Here is an 18,993-nt window from a genome sequence, read left to right on the forward strand (position 1 = left end):
ATCATTGTCATCGCCACTTTTTAGCAGACGGCGTTTCTGGCTTTCGATTTTCGTTTTGTCCGCGCACGTTCGTCTTTTGATAAGATACACGCAGGATATACTGCAAGTGACATCCATTCAAAGTTTGGTGAGACGCACGGCGGTTTAATTCATAGTTCTGGCATCGAACAGGATAGTGGTTTGTAGTTTCTCTGTAGTTGTGGTCCTGCGTCACTGCGTATAGTCTTTGCAATTCTGCATCACAGAAGTGCAGCCTGTCGCGAAACTTAACGCTCGCTTTATCTCAGCTTTAAAATATTAACGTACCTCATCTGATTTCTAGTGTGTGTTGTATATGTTCTGTATATTCGCAGAAGGAGAAAGTGACACACGGGAGAGCTGCATAGATATGTCGAACGAAATCAACTTCGACTGCGACGCCGCGGCATCGGCGCTGTCGTTTAACCTCGAGGAGCTCTCGCTGCGTCAGCAGAGGGACGCCGATTACGAGAAGGAAATCGACAGCTTGGAACGCAAGAAATTTCGCTTGGAAGCGCGTTTGAGGGCCATCGACCTCAAAGTCGAGCAACTTCGCAGAGACGCCGCTCGACAGGAGTCGGCCATCTTGCGAGAGCTGGAACGCGAGGCTGAGTCGCTGACGCAAGAAGTGTCCAAAGTTAAGGAAGAAGCCCGTGCGCTGGAACGCCAGTGCTCGCAAGTCGAAGCGAAGTGCGACGCGCTGGAAAAACAGAACGCCGAACTCGGGAGCGCAGCGGCCGACCTGGAGAGAAGAGTCGAAGAGCTGAAGTCGCAGGATTCCAGTGGCGTCGCCGAAGGATTCGAGATGAGAAAGCTGCTGCAGGAATTTCGCTTTGAGGTATATATCCGTGTTCTCATTGATTGCTTTGGGCTGTTGCGAAGCGGTTGCTGATCCAGCTGGCTTTTTGCAAACACTCGTACAATGCATCAGTAACGTGCGCGTAGAACAATGGAAACAACAACGTATACGCTTGCAAAAAACACGATAAATAAAAGTATAAATAAATAAATAAGGGTGTTTAACGTAACGAAACCACACAATGGGTTAGGATGGACGCCGTACTGTGGAGACGCGCTCCGGATTAATTTTGACCGCCAGGGGTATACGTTCTTTAACGGGCACCTAAATATAAGTACACGAGCGTTTTAGCGATCCGCCCATACCGGAATGCGACCTCCGCGACTTTAATTTGTGCCTGCAAAATTTGTGCCTCCTCGCTTGTGTTTCTTCCCATACATTGTCCTACAGTCACCCACGGTTCTGGGGACTAGTTCCTCCCTTGAACTAGGACCACGTGACTATAGGATCACCAACCCTCAAAGGAAAATCATTTTATAAACACAAATATTTAATTATGTATCTATGTATCCATCTGTCTATATACAGTATCTCAGAGTCATTCAGTAGTCAGAGTCATATACAGTACAGTCATATATACAGTCATATACAGTAGTCAGAGTCATACAGTATATACAGAGTCATTAAAACACTGCAGCAGAGGGGGCTATACAAAAGACGAGCTATACAAAATTATATATATATATATATATATATATATATATATATATATATATATATATATATATATATATATATATATATATATATATATATTATGTCATTGCGATGGATTCGAAAGTATGCAGTCGAGCGTCTCTGTAACGAAATACCTGTATAACGAAGGAATAATTCTGTGCCGCTTCTACGGTGAGCTGTGCGGTGCACGACTTTTACAACGAAGTGACCTGTACAACGAATAACCTCGGAGGCCCCCAAGCACTTCCTCATAAAGGCGTTCGACTGCACACGCTCTACAGTCTACCCGTATTACCGTGCGCAATATGCAGTCCGCATACAATATCTCTCCACACAGGTCGCTCAGCTGGAGCAAGAGCAGCGCGAGCTGTGTGAAGCAGAGCGCCAGTCCAAGACACGCGTGGAGTCGCTGCTCACCGAGAGGTTTCAGCGCGCAGACCTCACGCGTCGACTCGAGGCCCACAACGACGCGCTGAGGCAAGTGCACTACACAGTAAAATAATTCACATCCTTGAAAGTTTAAAAAGGGTGTAAATTTTTCTATAACTGACACCCTTATGTAAATCACACCATTAGGGTGCGAGTTGTACACACATTTACACCCATTTTCACATTGTGTACCGTGTGCGGGACCGTTAAATGGAGCCACCAAAGAGAGACTATGTAGTACACTTTTTAAGCTTTATTTTCGTTTGTTTCGCTATAATAATGGCATGTGTGAATATTAAGAGAGACAATAAAGATCTTGGTTTGTAGCGCGAAGTGACAAATACAGACACTATAGAAGAAGACAGGACGAGCGCTGTGTGTGTGTCACTTCGTGCTACAAACCAAGAATATGTTATCGTACCAACTCGCCCAACTTTCTGTTATTTTACAATAAAGATCAAAGGTGCGTTTATTTATTCCCCTCGCCCCCTCCCCCTTTTTTTTTCTTTTTATTTCGCCCTGAACCCTCAGAGTCGGTACGTCAGCATCATGTCAAGGATTTCGAAGTGTTTGTTTCGTATTTGGGCCGTTGTGGCTGAATAAAAGTCGAGTCTCCCGTAGAATGCAATGCACCCGGCCTTCCGATAAAGAAATTGTCAGTTCCGACAGAAGGCGAAGGAGGCACCGAAAGCGATAGCAAGATTCAGCGTAACGCTGAAGGCGTCTCACAACGCAGGCGCAACGAGAAGCCGTGTATAGAGTTCGCCACTAAATATGGTGGCAACGGCGCGGTCCCTCAGTCCGCGCCAGCATGGCCCGGGCCCAGTCCTGGCCGGCCGCGCCCAAGAGCGCCCAGCCGAGCCCATCGAACCACCGCTCGCGCTCACGAGTGACTTTTGAACTCCACATCTTCGACTGCTGGCTCCGATGCCGGAGTTTCTTACTGAATATATCTTTTAGGGTGGTGCGCTAGATGAGACCGAAAGAAGACTGTCGGCTTCGGTCAGAGGATTGCGTAGATTTAGCTGGACGTTCACCACGGCGTGTTGAACGCAGCTGCTCAGCAGGAAGACTATATAAATGTGCAGTGCGCGCGCGAGCGCTAATGACAGCTGTGCAGTGAGTGAGCGAGTGAAAACTTTATTAAAAATAAATAAAGTAAGGCACGATTGTCGGGGCCCCTATTCCAGGGCCCTACTGGCACGAGTGGCTCGCTGGGCTTGGTCCAGAAGAGCCAATTGGCTCTCTCGTCCGCAAGCCATGCCTCATACTGCCTATTGCTCATTAGTGGATGTTGGTGCATGCGGGTCTGTCGGTGGAAAAAAAAAGAGGAGGACGCTTAAGCTTCGCCTTTAAAAGTGGAACGCGACAGCATTCAAAGATCCCCAAATCCACGCACAAAGTCGCGCTTGGCGTGGCGTACCTTCACTAGGTGTCATTAAAGGATGAAAATAACATAAGTAATGAGTTGTCGCGGTTTCTAAGAATTGAGTCTTCATGCTGTGATTACGAAGGCTGCAGTCATACGCATTGTAAACCGGCGGGGGGGGGGGGGGGAGAAAGAAGACATATTTTTTTTTTTCTTTGTAGCGTCAGCACTTTTCTATAAATACACAGGTGAAGGCTGTTTCCGATACAGCCGCGCTTGGAAAGCGCGCGTGCGTACATGTGCGGCTTCATCTTAGCTTTAGTCGTATGGCTATTCTTTATTCTATGGTATGGCTTCGAAGCTTGCAATAATTAAAATGCGCATCAAATGCAATCCTCGGTCCTGTCAACGATGGCGCACGCAGGCTGGCGTTGATCCAAGCCAGGTCCCGGCTGGCCTGCGGCTCACCGGGTCGTAGCCGGGCCAGTCGTCGCCCTGCCAGCGACGGTGGCGCCGCTGCAAGGAAAGCCGACTTCCGCGCGGGCGGCGTTGACGGCGGCGACAACCAGCGGCAGTCGTTGCAGGAGATACACCAGCAGCTGTGGGACGTCATCACCAGAATGCGCGGCGAGTTCGCTGCGCTGCTGAAGAGAGTCCGCTGCCGCGACACCAGGAATGCAGCCGTGCAGACGGACCGGGAGCCGAACGAGAATCGCCCCGAGCAGGCCGCACCTTGAAGCTTTGTTGGCCATTAGCAGTGTCAGTGCAGGCCGCCACTGACAGTGCTGGTTTTCAGATACATAAAACGTATATACGCATTGTTATTTTGAAACCGAAAGCAATGCAGCCGTGCAGACGGACCGGGAGCCGAACGAGAATCGCCCCGAGCAGGCCGCACCTTGAAGCTTTGTAGGCCATTAGCAGTGTGAGTGCAGGCCGCCACTGACAGTGCTGGTTTTCAGATAAAACTTATATACGCATTGTTATTTTGAAACCGAAAGCTTTCTTGTTTGAAATAAAGTGACGTACTAAAGAGAAACGCAATGTAAATCAATATCTACGCCAGTGTTTCTCAAGGGACGGGTCATTGCTCCCAATTGGGTCGTGAGCCACACACTCCGAGACGAAGGTGCCCCCTTTGGGGTGTATATCTGCCACACAACGATAATAATCATCTGCCTTAATTGCTTGCGGTTCCTTTCATGAAAACGCCGCGCCCGCTACTTTCCTGTCGGCAATGCTGTGGCATGCTAATAACGCGCATGCCGTTCGATTCGTTACTGGGAAGTACCGGGCTCGCAGCGTTAAAGAAAGGAAATGCGGACAAGACAGATGACGTTTATCGTTATGTGGCAAGATACACCCAAAGAGTGTAATTTTGTCTTAGTGCAGAGACACACAGTTATATGCAGCAGGTAAACGTAAACATGCACACGGAAAACTTTACCGATCACGGCCTCCTAACCGTAGCCAGTTCTGTCTCACCGAAACTGCAGAAATGGAGTTCAGCAAACATGATTGTACCAAGAAAGCAAATACGTTGTTGTCATTAAAATACCTGACTAAAGAAAAAGAACATTACCAAGTAATTTTGTAGCTGGTTCTGCTGTCGTTTATGTTTTTTTAAATAAATTAAAATGGGAATGTATCTGCGCTATCGTAAAGAAGTTGAAGGGGTGGGGGGTCATGTTGTGTTTGGCACTACTAAAAAAAGGGCACGTTCTGGAAAAGCTTAAGAAACTCTGCTCTAGACTGATAAACTGCTATTTCAAGCCCCATTCTTTTTTTTTAAATTTCACCCCGAAGCCTCCGCGCTGCTACGTCAGTGTGACGTCACAAATCGTTTCGCGTTTTTTTTTTTCGTACACTCTTAGGCAAAGTTACACCCTTTCGCTTGCCCCTTCTGCCACACAACAATAATCATTATCTGCCTTGATGCGTTTCCTTTCTTTAACGCTGTGAGCCCGGTACTTTCCAGTAACGAACGGCACGCGCGTTATCAGCTTAGAACAGTTTACACCCTTTGGAGTGCCCCTTCTGATAACGCGCGCGCCGTTCGTCACTGGAAAGTTCCGGGCTCGCAGCGTTAAAGAAAGGAAACGCATCAAGGCAGATAACGATTATCGTTGTGTGGCAGAAGGGGCAAGCGAAAGGGTGTAACTTTGCCTAAGAGTGTATTTGGATCACTGGGGCTCAGTTAGTTGCAGTTCTTGAAGCTTATAGAGTCCACTCGTTTGAGATTTTAGAATACAGTGCAGTTAATCTTTACTAATAAAAGATAACTAGACCCGAGAAGATTACTTCAATGGACGATGCCCATGATGTCACGGTGAACTGCTTGCTGCGTGAACTTCGAGGCGCCGTCAGGCCGCCTATATAGCTGTCTTTCGTTTTTGTGTCTTTTCTGTCTGAGGTATAAGACCGAATTCCTCGGTATTGCAGAAGAGTAATTTACTGATAGAGCTTGAAGACGAACGTCGATTCGTACTGTTATAAAAAAAAAAAGCTGCCGCGGTCAGATCGTTCTACAGGAACGGCAGCTGCAGGATCTGCTAGTCCAGGACCGACCGTGCTCGACTTATTGAAGATATACGCGGAAATGGCGGTCGCTGGACGGCGGACATTGTATTAACAGAGAGATTGCAGGAGCAGTGGAAGGTATAACGTTTCCCGCTATAGCTGCACGGCGTTCTTCCGATGTCGGAATGTGCCGGTCAGTGCTTCCTGGTTCCGTGCTGCTCGTTGCTGAGTGCCTGGGCCAAGGTCTCGCAGAAAGAGGCGGCTGCGGTCAAGAGAAAGGCGAGAGACGGAAAGGTAAACGTAATGCGTGGTTGTATGCAGGTGAGGAACGAATATATATAGACCTTTCCAACGGGAGCTCTGGAGCCCTCTGGACTTCTGTGAATCTTCGTTCGGCCCTACGTCAAAAGTACTGTAGAAGCGGCAGCACACAAGTTTTATGGACTCACGTGCAGCAGTCCAGAGGATCTCGACAGTATACTAATTAAGTTTAGATGATCCCGCCTCCACACATTTAGGCCGCATACGTCTGCCGTCCTTTCGATAAGCCATTTACTATAAGCGCAGTCGAACCCGAATATATATAACGAACCCGGATAAAGCGAACTATTCTCAACATCGGACACGCGAAACTTACTGACCGACACTCAAGTAAAATAACTCCCTCATATAACGAACAGGACAGTGCATATATAAAACTCCGCGCGTCCGCTGCCAGCGCGGCAGAAAGCCGTTTGCATGTCGCAAACACGGCGTTCAGGAAAATCGTGTTATTTTTCTGGCTATCAGGAAGGACGGGAATGATTTTCAAGTGCTACACATTCCGGCGTTTATGGGATTGGACTGGAGCAATTAAGGTCACACGATGTCCCGCGTACAGAACGCCGTCATTAGTGCACGCTGGGACATAGTTCAAGGCACACGTAAAATTTACTGCCTATACTATTTATACCCGCATAGTCTTGTTTTCAGTAAATGGATTCCTCGATTGCGCCTTTTTTTCCATGCAGTGCATAGAAATAACGAATATTTGTGTATAACGAACGTACCACAAAGTGCATCAGACCACGTGACATGTCAATCTACTTTTAGCGCATAAGCCTGTTCTTTATAACCACGCTGTAAGATCTTTTACACCCTTAAAAGTGAAAAGGGGTGTAAATGTGTCTATAACCCACACCCTTAGGGAGTTAGTTAGATAACCGACACCCTAAAAGTGTTAGTTATAGACACATCTCCCTTTTTCACTCTTAATGGTGTAAATTATTTTACAGTGCACGTTGGACTGTTCGGCTTTCGTTCAACGCATAACGAACTGCCGTATTGCTGTTCTTAGATATATCCACTCGTCTGCGCTGTTCGCGATGTCTGCCAACAAGAAAGACGCAGCGACAGTCTTTCTCTGGTCACGTTATATTCCAAACGCCCGTTCGTCGCGAAGTGTCCCCAGAGCCGTTTCGATGTGTCACAGCAACGAAATAGTCACACGCCGCGTTCGGAACTTACTGGTGCGCAGCAGAGCGCCAATCTCTGGCTCGCGGCAGTTGCTGCAGGCCGACGTCGTGGAGGCGCTGCCGGCGCTGAACCACTGGTCTCGCGGGGACGACGCGTCCGTCTTGTACGCTTCCTCCTGCGAGCAGGACGAGCAGGTGCTGCTGCCACTGGCGCTGCAGCAGGCCGCCGTCTCTCGATCGCTGCTGCTGCGCGCGCAGCAGCAGCAGCAGCAACAGCAGCAGCAAGCACCGTGGTCGCAGCCGCACGTGGTGCGAGCTCCTGGAACGGGCGACGTCGCGCGTGTTATAACGTCTTGCGGCTTCCGTCGTTGAGCCAGCAGAACAGGGGAACCAGTATTTGCATCTACTGCATGAGCGGAACACTTGCAGATTCAGTGGTATATATATATATATATATATATATATATATATATATGTTATTCTGGACGCTGCCAATATTTCGCCATATGTGCATTGTTGAATGCCGCCATGTTTTGGGCTTTTGGGTCAGTCAGAATTCTGACAAGATGACAAATTCGACGACGTATATAGCGGAATTTTATTAGTGTCAGGGGCTCAAAGCTATGTGCCTGTTGGTCGTAAAGTCCGTTTTCACATGCCGCGAACTGCCTCCAATCCTAGCCACAGCAACAGACAGCAACCACGTGCGGCGAAATTTCGACTTATAATTGGCGGACTCGAATTTCGCAGCGCCGCGCTGCATCTGATCTACTGAAGCGCATAAGCAGCATTTGACGTACGGGTATATGTCTAACATTAGCACTACTGTACTACTACTACTACTACTACTACTACTACTACTACTACTACTACTACTACTACTACTACTACTACTACTACTACTCATTAGTATAGGAGTACGTGTCCACGGCAGCACGTGGTGACGATCGCAGTCGATGCGTCGGCAAGACCACGCGAATAAACATACCTGTATATGTGACCCGAACCTCTCTCGGTATGTAGCAGCGGGGCGTAGCTCGTCGGAATGTTTCGCATCGGACAATCTCAAAATGTTATTAAGTAATGGTTTTTATGTCCGACATGACGAGTAGCCGTCGAACCGTTCATCCATATGTACGCGCTGGGCGTGGTATAGTAGTTTCGATTCCCAGCTATACGGGAGCTAGATTTGTACGGAACACTAAGCTTATTAAGATTGCAAATTTCGCTAGTGGACACGAGAGCGAATGATTAAGGGACACGTATACGTGCAGAACCAGCAAATAAAGATTAGCAGCAATCCCTTTCGCCGTTTATATATGCACCCCCGTGAAATTACTGCTAAGTGTGCACCGTGCTAGGAACGATGATGTGAAAGGTAAGCACTCCGCCGCGGTGCTCCATTAATAGTCTGCGCACTTGGGTATAGTTATAATCAGTATGTGGGCCTTGATAGTCTTATAGCCCATGCCGATCGACCTTCCCTGCTCTGGATTGATGATACAATCGAAGCTATAGGAGTCTCGACTTCGTCTATACGCAACGAAATTACACCTAACTTGTTTGCCTGGTGCCTGAATTGACGGCAGCTTGGCCCGTCAATGGGACGGTTTACCGGTTTGGACATCGGCGACGCCTCCGCCGAAGTCGGCACAGGCCGATGGCGACGACGTCCTTCCCGAGGCTGAATGACGTGACGACGATCGTCGGTTGTCCTGGGAAGTGGCCGCCCCTCGGCCGTGTATAGGCTGGTCTTCCCGCGCTGCTCTGCCGAAGGCTTTGCCCTCTGGCACCCGCGGACGAGACATGCGCATGCGCACGTGCGCTTCGAATGACGTCGTCGTCGTGTCCTCTCGCGGGGCATCGAATCTGTCAGAGAGAAGGGAGAGACCACTTGTTGCGCTGCTCTTCCAGTTGAGCCTAACCTAAACATAACGATAACCTAACCGCAGTTTTTGTGGTGCCTGAGCACGAGGCATGTGACGGATTAATTTCCCACCACGGCGGCCGCGTTTCGAAGGGGCGGAAGGCAATCACGCTTGTGCATGTCACAGCGCTTTGAGGGCACGTTAAGGAAACTCAAATGGTCAAAATTTATCGGGAGCCCTTCACTACGGGGTCCCTCACGTAACCAAGTGTGCAGCTTTTAAAACCAACTGTTTTCTCCTAACTGCAGCTTGCGGTTGGGCTGCCGTTTTCTTTTCTGTCGATACCGATGTAAGGTGTCAGGATCGTGACTGTACATATCAAGCAGTGCGAGATGTCTTCATTTCAAGCGGTATATGCGGTGCCGCATCCGTTCAAATGTCTTCACGTTGTCACGCGTGGTTTCAGCAGGCAATTATAGCTTTCAGGTTGCACACAATGCTTCATTTGTTCTGCGAGACAGGGGTGTACTATATGTATATATAGCCAAGCTAAAAAGGTCAAGTGTACAAGACAGCGGGATTAGCAGCGGTCATCTACAGAGAGCCGTTAACGCCTCAGTAGTAAAAAGAGGTCAAACATTCATCCAATGCAAGTATGGCTGCTGAGATTGAGACCAGGAGTGAGACTTCAGGAACGACCACATCAGTGGGACGTTGAAGATTGCACGGACATAGCGCGGGCGCAGATTCGTCCATATATGCAAAGAGAAAAGAAAACAACTACATATGGGAGACAAAAAAAAACGCGATAGATACTGAAACTGTAGAGACTATAGGAATTGAGCCAGCCGGCAGAAATGTGTCAAAGCGCACGTTGACGTGGATCCGACGCGAGTTGCGACCAACGTACTAATTGCCTCACCCGATCTCGTCAGTCACGACGCGGTGGTTCTCTGTGGTGACCACTTTGACGGGACCCGTGGACGCAGACACGGTCTTCCCGCGAACCGCTCCCTTCACCACCGAATCGCCTTGCTCCTCTGCGGGTTTGCCATTCGACGACGCGCTCTCCGCTACGGCCGCATCTGACGCCGGGAGGTCCTTGAGCAGGGAGTCCAGTTGGTCCGTGTCCAGAATCACAGGCTTGGAGCCGGCGCTGGCCGACATGGCGGGCTTCTTCACCTGCCTGGACACCGTCCGTTCGGACACGGCCTCTTTCTTGGCCGCCGACGTAGCGGACCGCCGGTTCCGGGACGTCCCATGGGCACCGCTGGCGCAGCGTGAAATCGGCGTCGTCAGGACGGGGGCATTGTTGTCTTTCCCGGCGCTTTGTTTCGGGGCGGACATTTTTCGCCGCAGCGTCGATGACTCAGAGAATGCCTTTCACGAGAAGGGCGAATTTTGAGAGGTTCCCGATGGTGCATTCCAGATGATGATGACTCTTCAAGGCATGGCACGTACCCACAGTAGAGGATGGACAAGGATCGGGCGGCTTGAACGCACCGATAGGTGCAGGAAAGAATGAAAAACTGGAATATGTTAAACTAGGAACAAATTACTGTTATTTAACTGAGAAGTCGGGACAGATGAATACGCGATTGCTCTGAAAGAAATAAAAAATGGCGGCGCGTCCACCCTTTGAAGATGATTGGCACGTTAATGCGATTGGCAATCTTTCTTACGATGGGTGTGCAATTGGCGATAACATGCTGCAGTCACCAGGTTGTTGGCTCGGCAAGACAGCATCCAGTACGTGCCTTGTGGCCTAAGCTAGTGGGGTCACTTGGGTCACTACTTGGGTCACTTGGGTCACTAATTGGCATGTGAAAGAGGTTAGATACAGTGGTATACAAACAGACATGCAGCTAAATGGGTGAAGTATCCTGAGAATGCTAATCGCATTAATGATGTTAGCTGACCGATTATACTGGAGATAGTTTAGAATTATGATGTGGAGAGTAAGGAAAACTGGCATCATCACGGTAAACGCTTTGTAGCTTGAATGTAATCACACGCACACCTAAAGTAGCTCAGTTTATCCCAGCGAGGTTGAATATGATTATGGTGGAGGTGCTGATGATAACATGGATGTGACCGACACGTTAGCGCATGAGATATACGCCCAAATTTCTGTCGATTTTGCCTCGAGAGTATAGCGCGGTCAAGATTGAATAAGCTGCATTTTATTTACAGTGTATGTGCATGACAGCACCGCATCGACCGTGAAGTACAACTATACTTTTGTGTTGCATACCTAATAATGCCACTATTACTGCGTTGAATGGAAATACTTTTGTAATTGTTTTTATAACAACTACTGGGGCAAAACTCCCTATAGCGTACGGGAGCAATTCTAAATCCATTTGGTTGACAAGTTATTTCACTAGACAAAGAGACAACATCAAAATCAATCATGCACTGTAACATCACAGTGTCTTCATATTTGCTGTACATGTGATAAATCACGCACTGTGCTCCATATATGTCTTCCTTTTCCACCGCGCATACGGTGGACTTGGCGCGCAAATGGAATCGAAACCACAAGTGCTGCCCAGGCTAATAGGTTGACGAATAGAGTCAACGATAGTCGATCCATAGCCAAATGCATGCGCGCGGCGTGCAGTATTGCTTGTGGAGAGCGTGTTCGGAGGTTATTTCTATGGCGTGTTGATTAATGTGCGAACTGTTGTGATCCTCTCTATTGTTGCAAACATCTTGCCATGCCTTCTGCGGAAGCTAAAAGGTAAGTATCGACGCAACTGCATGGGATAGGTATTGGCACACACAAACGGGTGACAGGAGTTTCGGACTTCGTGTCACTGTCGCGTCGTTCGTAGTTGCGCAACTGTATAATGTAAGTGCACTTGGCGATGTAAGTGTACAAGATTATGTTGACCTGTAAGCAGTAGACGGGTGGCACGCTTCACATGCCTGAGTTTTGTCCACAGTTTGCTGAAGTGAGCCTCCAGCGAACACGACAGAGGTAGAGGTAAGGGTGATCCTGTGCCCTGCACCGTGACACCTCAATTAAAAGCCCCTCCATCCTCGCGTCATTGGCGGAAACGTGAATCGAGAGGCTCTAGCTTGGACGATTTTCGGGGGACGTGAGAAAAGTGCTTACTTAAATAAAAGACCAGAGTCAGAACTTGTTATGATCGAAAGTGAGAGCAGCATGTGAAGGCATTTGTTTGGCATTGGCCAGCAGCACACAACCTTTTCTCATTTCTTCTTCTTTTTTTTTTCACGTTGCAAATAGTGATATTCTGCGCTAAATTATATCATAATAAACTGTGCTAACGTTCCAAGCCGCTTCTGCCTACTACCCGTCAAGGAAAGCGGTCTGCCAGGTCAGAGGCCTTCAGTTTGTTTAGTCGTAGTGCCGCGTATAAATATCTGATCCTTCTTTCGGAGTGCTTCTTTCTCTTTGCCTAATGGGGCTCTGGCCTAGCTGTGCTACCTGCAGTTATGGTTCATAACTCCAGCTGGAGGTCAGCCACAGTGTAGTTATCGAAAGGCAGAGTGATTGCTAACCGCACCGGATCTTTCTGACAATTCCGTTTTGAAAGAAGAACATGTTCAGTATTTAAGGGTCACACTGCGCGTCTTTAGCGCCTTAAACGTGCAGTTTTGAATGCAAACATCAGAAGGAAAAAATGGCCTTGAAAGCATCAAGTAGAGCGGGAAAAAAGACTCTGAAAATCTTCACTGCACCCAATTTCTTGAAGTTCAGTGATAGAGCGCACGGGTGCTTCAGTAGCCGATTTCATAAGAATTCATTCAAGCTTGCTCAAATGACCTTCCCAGGACATCAGTTCACGAAAGTGGGGAGCGAGGGTTGACATGTCAAGTGATTTTGCCGTCTGCTGCAACATCCCTCTACTTTGGTGTTTTTTGGGTCTTTTCTTTTTGTCTGTACTGGGGTCGCCATGGGAAAAGACTCATACTTTCGACATTACTCGTTATCTCATATGAACAATTCTGAAGCCATCGTTCTGTTGTATTCCTTCAAATCAGTATGTTTACTTAAGGACTCAACAGATGTTCACACTGCGTGGCGGAGTGTCCACCGCTACTCTGCATTTTTCTTTTATTGCTTGCTCGCACTGGAACCTGTCGATGCATATGGGCTCTCCTTACTTTTGTGTAGTTATTAACGTCGCATTAGTGCTTTTGTTTATGTGTGGGACTAGTGTGCACTTTCAATTCATATTACTTTTTCAATACAATTAGATACCAAGTTCCCACTGGCTTCTCTGCTACCACTGATAGTGTTGCCCTCCCAGCAGAGGAAATTTCGGCACATGAGCACCGCCTCTGGCTCATCCAGACTCCAAATGACGTGAGTATGAAAACATAACAAATCAGGCATTGTTGCAACACTGACATCTAGCGTGTGAACTAACGAATGCATTTTATTGCACAACTCATACGTACCACCAACGTCAAAACAAACGTAAGTTTACACAGATGAAAAGCAATGAAATAACAAACATTTTGGCATGCTGTGACATTGTTTTGCTATTGTAACATCATTTCATTTGTCATTTTTGTCATTGTGATGTTGTTTTGGCATTGTAACTTCTCATTTTTCGAATAAATGAAATTCCTAGACTTCGAAAGCTTAATATTTATTGGCAAGCCTCATAGCGCCCTAGATAACTTACTATGATAGCTTTTCTGCAAACCAGTTACGTTTCTCGAGAGGTGTAAGTGTCATGACACAGAAGGTGGTCACGTGGGAGCAGAATGTCACAACGTTTTGGCACTTGCTCCAGCTCTCTCAGTCACCTGCTGTGCTGCTACTCTTTGTGTGGTCTGATGTAGTGGCATAACGGACGGGAAACTGAAACCAAAACCAGTTCTTGGGAAAGCTACTCTAGTAAATTATTTAGGGTACTTCAACGCTTGACAGTATCCTTTTTAGGGTTTCAAGGACTTTCATTCATCAATAAAATATAAATTTAAGAGGTCATGTGAGTACTCCTTTAGTATTTGAAACTGTTCTTCCAGTTGTTTACTGGACAATTGCGGCCTGACAAATATTTAGCTTGTAAGCAGTGTTATAAAAAATGGTCTGTCACACAAACTTTTGTTATTTATGATAGATCGGGCTTAGCATTATTTGGCGAATTTTAAATAGAGTGCTAAACTGGACATTGAGTAGAGAGTGTGAGTTTAAGGCACTTGCCATGTAGTGGTGATGTTTGCTCAACAAGAAACACATAAAACAGCTCCTAAGTATGCCTCTTGGATGAGAAGCTCCTGGTAATATTACAGCAGGTGTTGTACATGTGACATTTGAGTGTTAATTGGGGGCCGTTTTCACTGTCTCTTGAAACAGGTTAAGATTTCAGACCTGGATGGAGTGAAGATTTCACTCCGAGGTGGTGACCATGCTGTGTTCCAAATTGGAGAGAATAGCTATGAATTCACCAGGAACGAGCATCGGGGGGTAAGTCGTGTGGAGATCCAGTTATTAAAGGACTTAAACTCATAACTGTCACATTCTCTTTGGTTTATTCAGGACACTCAGCGGTTGTCTGTTTTGGTACAAGAGGAAGCAGGCGAACATCTAATGCTTGGTAAGTCTGGTGTGCTTTAACTTTCTTCATATTTGACTATAGTGTAGAAATTATGGTATACCAGGCTATGCCGACGTGCATGGTGAGTTAACAAACCACAGAGAAGCAGACAAGTTCTGTTTACCCATGCTGTAACCAAACGCTGCAGTCAGCATCAAATTTTATGTCACAGGAGCTGAGAAAAATCTGAATATTTCTGCAGCAAGGGCATGCAGCTTGGTACTTGGATTTCCTGTCTGTACTATAGTGTGTGCAAACAATGTATTTTTGCAGTCACAAACTTCTTGGAAAATAAAAATTTTTTGTATCATGTGGTCTGTAAACTTTTAGTACTGTCTGTACCTTTGATTTTTGCTGTTGCATTCTTGCGTTTTGACACCGTGCCGTTGATGATGCTGTAAACTTGGTCTTGATTGGGTTTTGGCACGTTGGTCTCTTTCGCAGCGTCAGGCGTTTTTTCTGGCATGGCTACTCTCACAAAGAAAGTAGTGTGTCCAGATAAACCACAGGCCGCAAGCCCTTCAAAGCAGCCACGACTTGATTACTCGGCCCATGAGACTGCCCTACAGCGTTTTATGCCATTTGGGTCAGGTAAGTGCTTTGAAAGCCTACAAAGGCCCTCGAAAAGCACAGTTTATAATAATGAGTGTATTTTATGAGTACTCACTTATAAGGCTAGAAATCGAATCAACAATATAAAAAATAACATAAAAGGAAATTGAGAGTAGTGTGACGAGCAGTAGAGAGGCACAACATTGTTAGAGTAAAAAGAGAGAGAGAGAGAGAGTATAGACTGGTGTGCTAGCTGTAAACAAAGTAAACATATAATTTTTGGTGGGACTTGAAATGTTCAAAGATAATAACTGGCTGCTTTTTTAATGGAAGTGAAGTGGTCATACTAAGAAAGATTTGTTGATGGATGGGGTTTTAATGTTCTAACACAACACAATGGTGTGAGAGATGTAATAGTGAGGAGCTCCAGATTTAATTTAAGGGTCATGTAGTTCTTTAACATGTCCCCTGTGTTCAGCACACAAGTGTTTTTGAATTTAACCCCTACTGGAGTGCTGCCCCTGCTTCTGGGAATTACACCCGTTACGTTTTACTCAGCAGAAGAACGCCATATTCACAGCAGCAGCTAATCCAAGAGAAAGGAAACGTGGCATTGCAGAACCTGGAATGAAGTCCTGAAATTCGGATATTCCCAGGTCTATAATTAGGGAGTGCAGTTGTCACAACAGAGAAATAACAGGGAGCAATGCGCAAAGTGTTCCTGCCGCACTGGCCTTGTGTTCACGTGATCGATGGCAGTAATGTTGAAGATGCGTACGACTACTGTCGTATGTAAACGTTGCTGTGAAAAGTGTGCCTAGCACTGTTAAAATGTTTGTGTTGCTAAACAGGGAATGTTGTTCGCATTCATACCTGGTATTGTTTTACGCATGTGCCGCTAGTCAGGCACACAATGTAGAAATTGCCGTTTGTGTGGTTGTGTATGCAATAGCGTGTTGAATGTGTGCTGTGGTGCTAGAGGCCCTAGACCGTTAGTGTCGCCTTCCGTTTGCAGCATCATGACAATCACGTATTGTCAACCAAACAAATAAAACTATGGTGATTAATAAAATGGTTTTATTAGAGGTTGGCTCGAAGGCCTATGAATAAAATAATGCTCTCTGAAGGATGCTGCAGAGGTTTGTCATTTCCCAATGGCTATGGAATGCTGCTGATGAGCGTGAGGTTGGGGGACGGCACGGAGTCAAACTCATGCGCTGTGGTTTTGCAGGCCATCAAAATAAACCTAGAGCCCTGCACCACAGTGTCTTATTGTTGCTTTGGGGCATTAAATCCCATTAATAAATGAATGAATCAGTCAAACATTTTTCATTAGTGTCTCAAACACAGGCACAACAGGTAAACCAAATAAATTATTTGTCCCATTTGCACGTGATCTGTTCTGAGCATGCTCCTCCTAAGAGCATTTGGTGTGTCTAGAATTCCTCATGAAGCTGTTTCCGTAAAAGGTAACGAGAGAACTGTTGCAAGTATTTCCTTTATTCAGGAGTAGTTTAGAACCTTTTAACTTTCTATGTGTATGCTGATTATACCTCATCAATGCCATGCTGGTTATTTGACGAAGAATTGCTTTACCCTTTCTATTCTTTTTTTTCTCTCTGTTCAGATAATGTGGTGACTATCAGCAAACGACACAAGGACAAGGTGGAGAAGGTTAAGAAATGCAAGAAGTCCAAGAAGTGATCTGCTTTCTCTGGGAAAATACATTAAACATAGTTTTGGAGGACATCCAGGCATAAGGCCAAGTGCTTCGATGGTGAAATTGTACAGGCCAGGTCTGCTGACGGAAAAGCAGCAACAATCTTAGCTGCATAAGATGCTGCAGTGTGAAATAAATGTGTAAATATGCTGGAATAATTTGTTGTGCTGACAACAACTGGAAGCTTTAGTTGTGTTCTTTATCTTTGTTTAGCACACACTTAATCACCCACTCTAGACATGTCATCTGATAAGCATTGACTATGCCATGGGTGGTGCCATTTTCTGATGCCAGCAAAGCTAGTTCACGAAATAGGTAGGATGCATAGTTGCCAGTCTTTAATATTCCAAGAGGAAAGCTGTAAGAGCTAAGTGCCTGTGGTAGCTGCTTCACAGAGTGCGATCATCTGACTACACCTCTCCCTCTGCATCAGAGCATTGTCTGCTCATTTGGCTCCTTGCTACCTGCAATTTTGGAACACGGTCTTCGGCAACAATCTTAAAGCAAAGCTTTCTTTGTCTCTTCCTCGGGATTTGTCATCATTTCTTTGCTGGATATATCTTTTGCGGATATGTACAGACAACTTGGGGCACCGGTATGTGGTGACTGTTGTCTTGCATGTAGCCAATTTGGGTCCAAGCGCATGTTCCCAGACAGCTTTTGCATGGGGCATGTGCCCTTTCTTTGCCTATCTGTATTGTAGTCTACTAGATGTGCCACTGTGACACGAGTGGTATGAAGCCTTAAATGTATTTAGATATGTGTCTCGCTTCTCTGTGCATACGTCTCTAACATTCTTCGTTTGGCAAACACCGCACATCCATCTCCATTTTTCTTGTGCGATAGACTGCTAATACTAGCTAAAGGTGACAAGGCTAGCTGTGCTGGCATTCCGCTAATGCTGCTACCTCGCTAATTCAAACAAGCTTCGCGTCATTAAGATTCCAACATTGCGTTGAATCGGCTTTTTCTTTTTTTTTTTTTACACAAAGGCTTCTTTTTTTTTTTTTTTTGAAACCCAAGAGAAAACTTGCTTCAATAGTCTGCAAAACGTGGTTTGAATTATGCTGTGCGCGCTAAATGAGGGCGGCACTTTTCATCGCCGTGTCCCTTTCCGCAGCATGGAAAACAAGCACGATTACAACCACAGTTACAACGATAAAGTTCCCTGGTTTCTCGGTGCACAGCTCATTCACTGACCAAATGAGTGGTCTCATTTATGGCTTGTCGTGTCTTGTGTCTGAGACAGTGGCGCGTACCCACTATGGGGGATTGGCCAAGAAGCAGGCGGTTTTGCGTAAGGTTAGAAGTATAGAGAAACTAGATTTGAATAGTGGAGCGTGGGACGATAGAACTGTAATTTAGACTTGCAATGAAAATATTGTTAAGAATTTTGATAAAATAATTTAACGTAAAGAAATGAAATAATAGAAACCTTGGATAATTGTAGAAAATCAGCAAGGTACTCTTTTTGTCTTTCTAATAAAATTGTAAACTGCAAGAAAAGCATCCCTGTGGCTGGATGCCAGTGAAGTTACCCCAAAAGAAAGAATGCTTGGCGAGGTAAGCGACAGGCCAAGTTTGGTAAATGAGTATTCTAATATTTTTCTTTGTCTTAAAAAGCGGCGGCATGAGAGAAAATAATGTTCTATAGTTTCAGGTGCACTGCAAAAAGAACATAGAGGGGACGTAGAGAGACCAGACCTGTGTAAGTAAAAATTTAGAGGAGGTATACGACATCTCAATTTTGTAAAAGATACTTCCAATTGCCTTGAAGGACACCAATTAATATTCCATGGGAAGCCAAGATGGTGGAATTCAGAACACGGTCTTAGCATGGATATTGCAGAAGTTTTAGATATAGCGAAATTTCTGTACCTAGCCGCGGTGACATAAGCTGATGTTGGCAAAACAGATATGATAGGGCTGTTCAGGGATGCTCGT

The 18,993-nt window shown here is 46.1% G+C and overlaps 2 protein-coding genes across 2 annotated transcripts; both read left to right on the top strand.

Moving 5' to 3' along the window:
- Positions 1-18: 18 nt before the first annotated feature.
- Positions 19-4,403, top strand: LOC142557530 (uncharacterized). Its single transcript, XM_075669447.1, has 4 exons — positions 19-127; positions 354-856; positions 1,893-2,032; positions 3,778-4,403. Exons 2-4 carry the CDS (start codon positions 389-391, stop codon positions 4,088-4,090), a joined length of 921 nt encoding a protein of 306 aa, XP_075525562.1. The 5' UTR covers positions 19-127; positions 354-388; the 3' UTR covers positions 4,091-4,403.
- Positions 4,404-11,782: 7,379 nt separating this feature from the next.
- Positions 11,783-17,078, top strand: LOC142557531 (uncharacterized). Its single transcript, XM_075669449.1, has 6 exons — positions 11,783-11,938; positions 13,426-13,534; positions 14,537-14,647; positions 14,720-14,777; positions 15,222-15,368; positions 16,957-17,078. Exons 1-6 carry the CDS (start codon positions 11,916-11,918, stop codon positions 17,031-17,033), a joined length of 525 nt encoding a protein of 174 aa, XP_075525564.1. The 5' UTR covers positions 11,783-11,915; the 3' UTR covers positions 17,034-17,078.
- The last annotated feature ends 1,915 nt before the right edge of the window (positions 17,079-18,993 follow it).

Source organism: Dermacentor variabilis, chromosome 9 (assembly GCF_050947875.1).
Source record: "Dermacentor variabilis isolate Ectoservices chromosome 9, ASM5094787v1, whole genome shotgun sequence".
Classification (NCBI taxonomy): Eukaryota; Metazoa; Arthropoda; class Arachnida; order Ixodida; family Ixodidae; genus Dermacentor; species Dermacentor variabilis.

Coding starts and splice junctions, on each gene's coding strand:
- LOC142557530 (XM_075669447.1), top strand. CDS start 389: ATGTCGAACGAAATCAACTTCGACTGCGACGCCGCGGCATCGGCGCTG. Junction 857..1,892: donor TGCAGGAATTTCGCTTTGAG/GTATATATCCGT, acceptor CTCTCCACACAG/GTCGCTCAGCTGGAGCAAGA. Junction 2,033..3,777: donor GCCCACAACGACGCGCTGAG/GCAAGTGCACTA, acceptor TGGCGCACGCAG/GCTGGCGTTGATCCAAGCCA.
- LOC142557531 (XM_075669449.1), top strand. CDS start 11,916: ATGCCTTCTGCGGAAGCTAAAAG. Junction 14,648..14,719: donor CCAGGAACGAGCATCGGGGG/GTAAGTCGTGTG, acceptor TGGTTTATTCAG/GACACTCAGCGGTTGTCTGT. Junction 15,369..16,956: donor TTTTATGCCATTTGGGTCAG/GTAAGTGCTTTG, acceptor CTCTCTGTTCAG/ATAATGTGGTGACTATCAGC.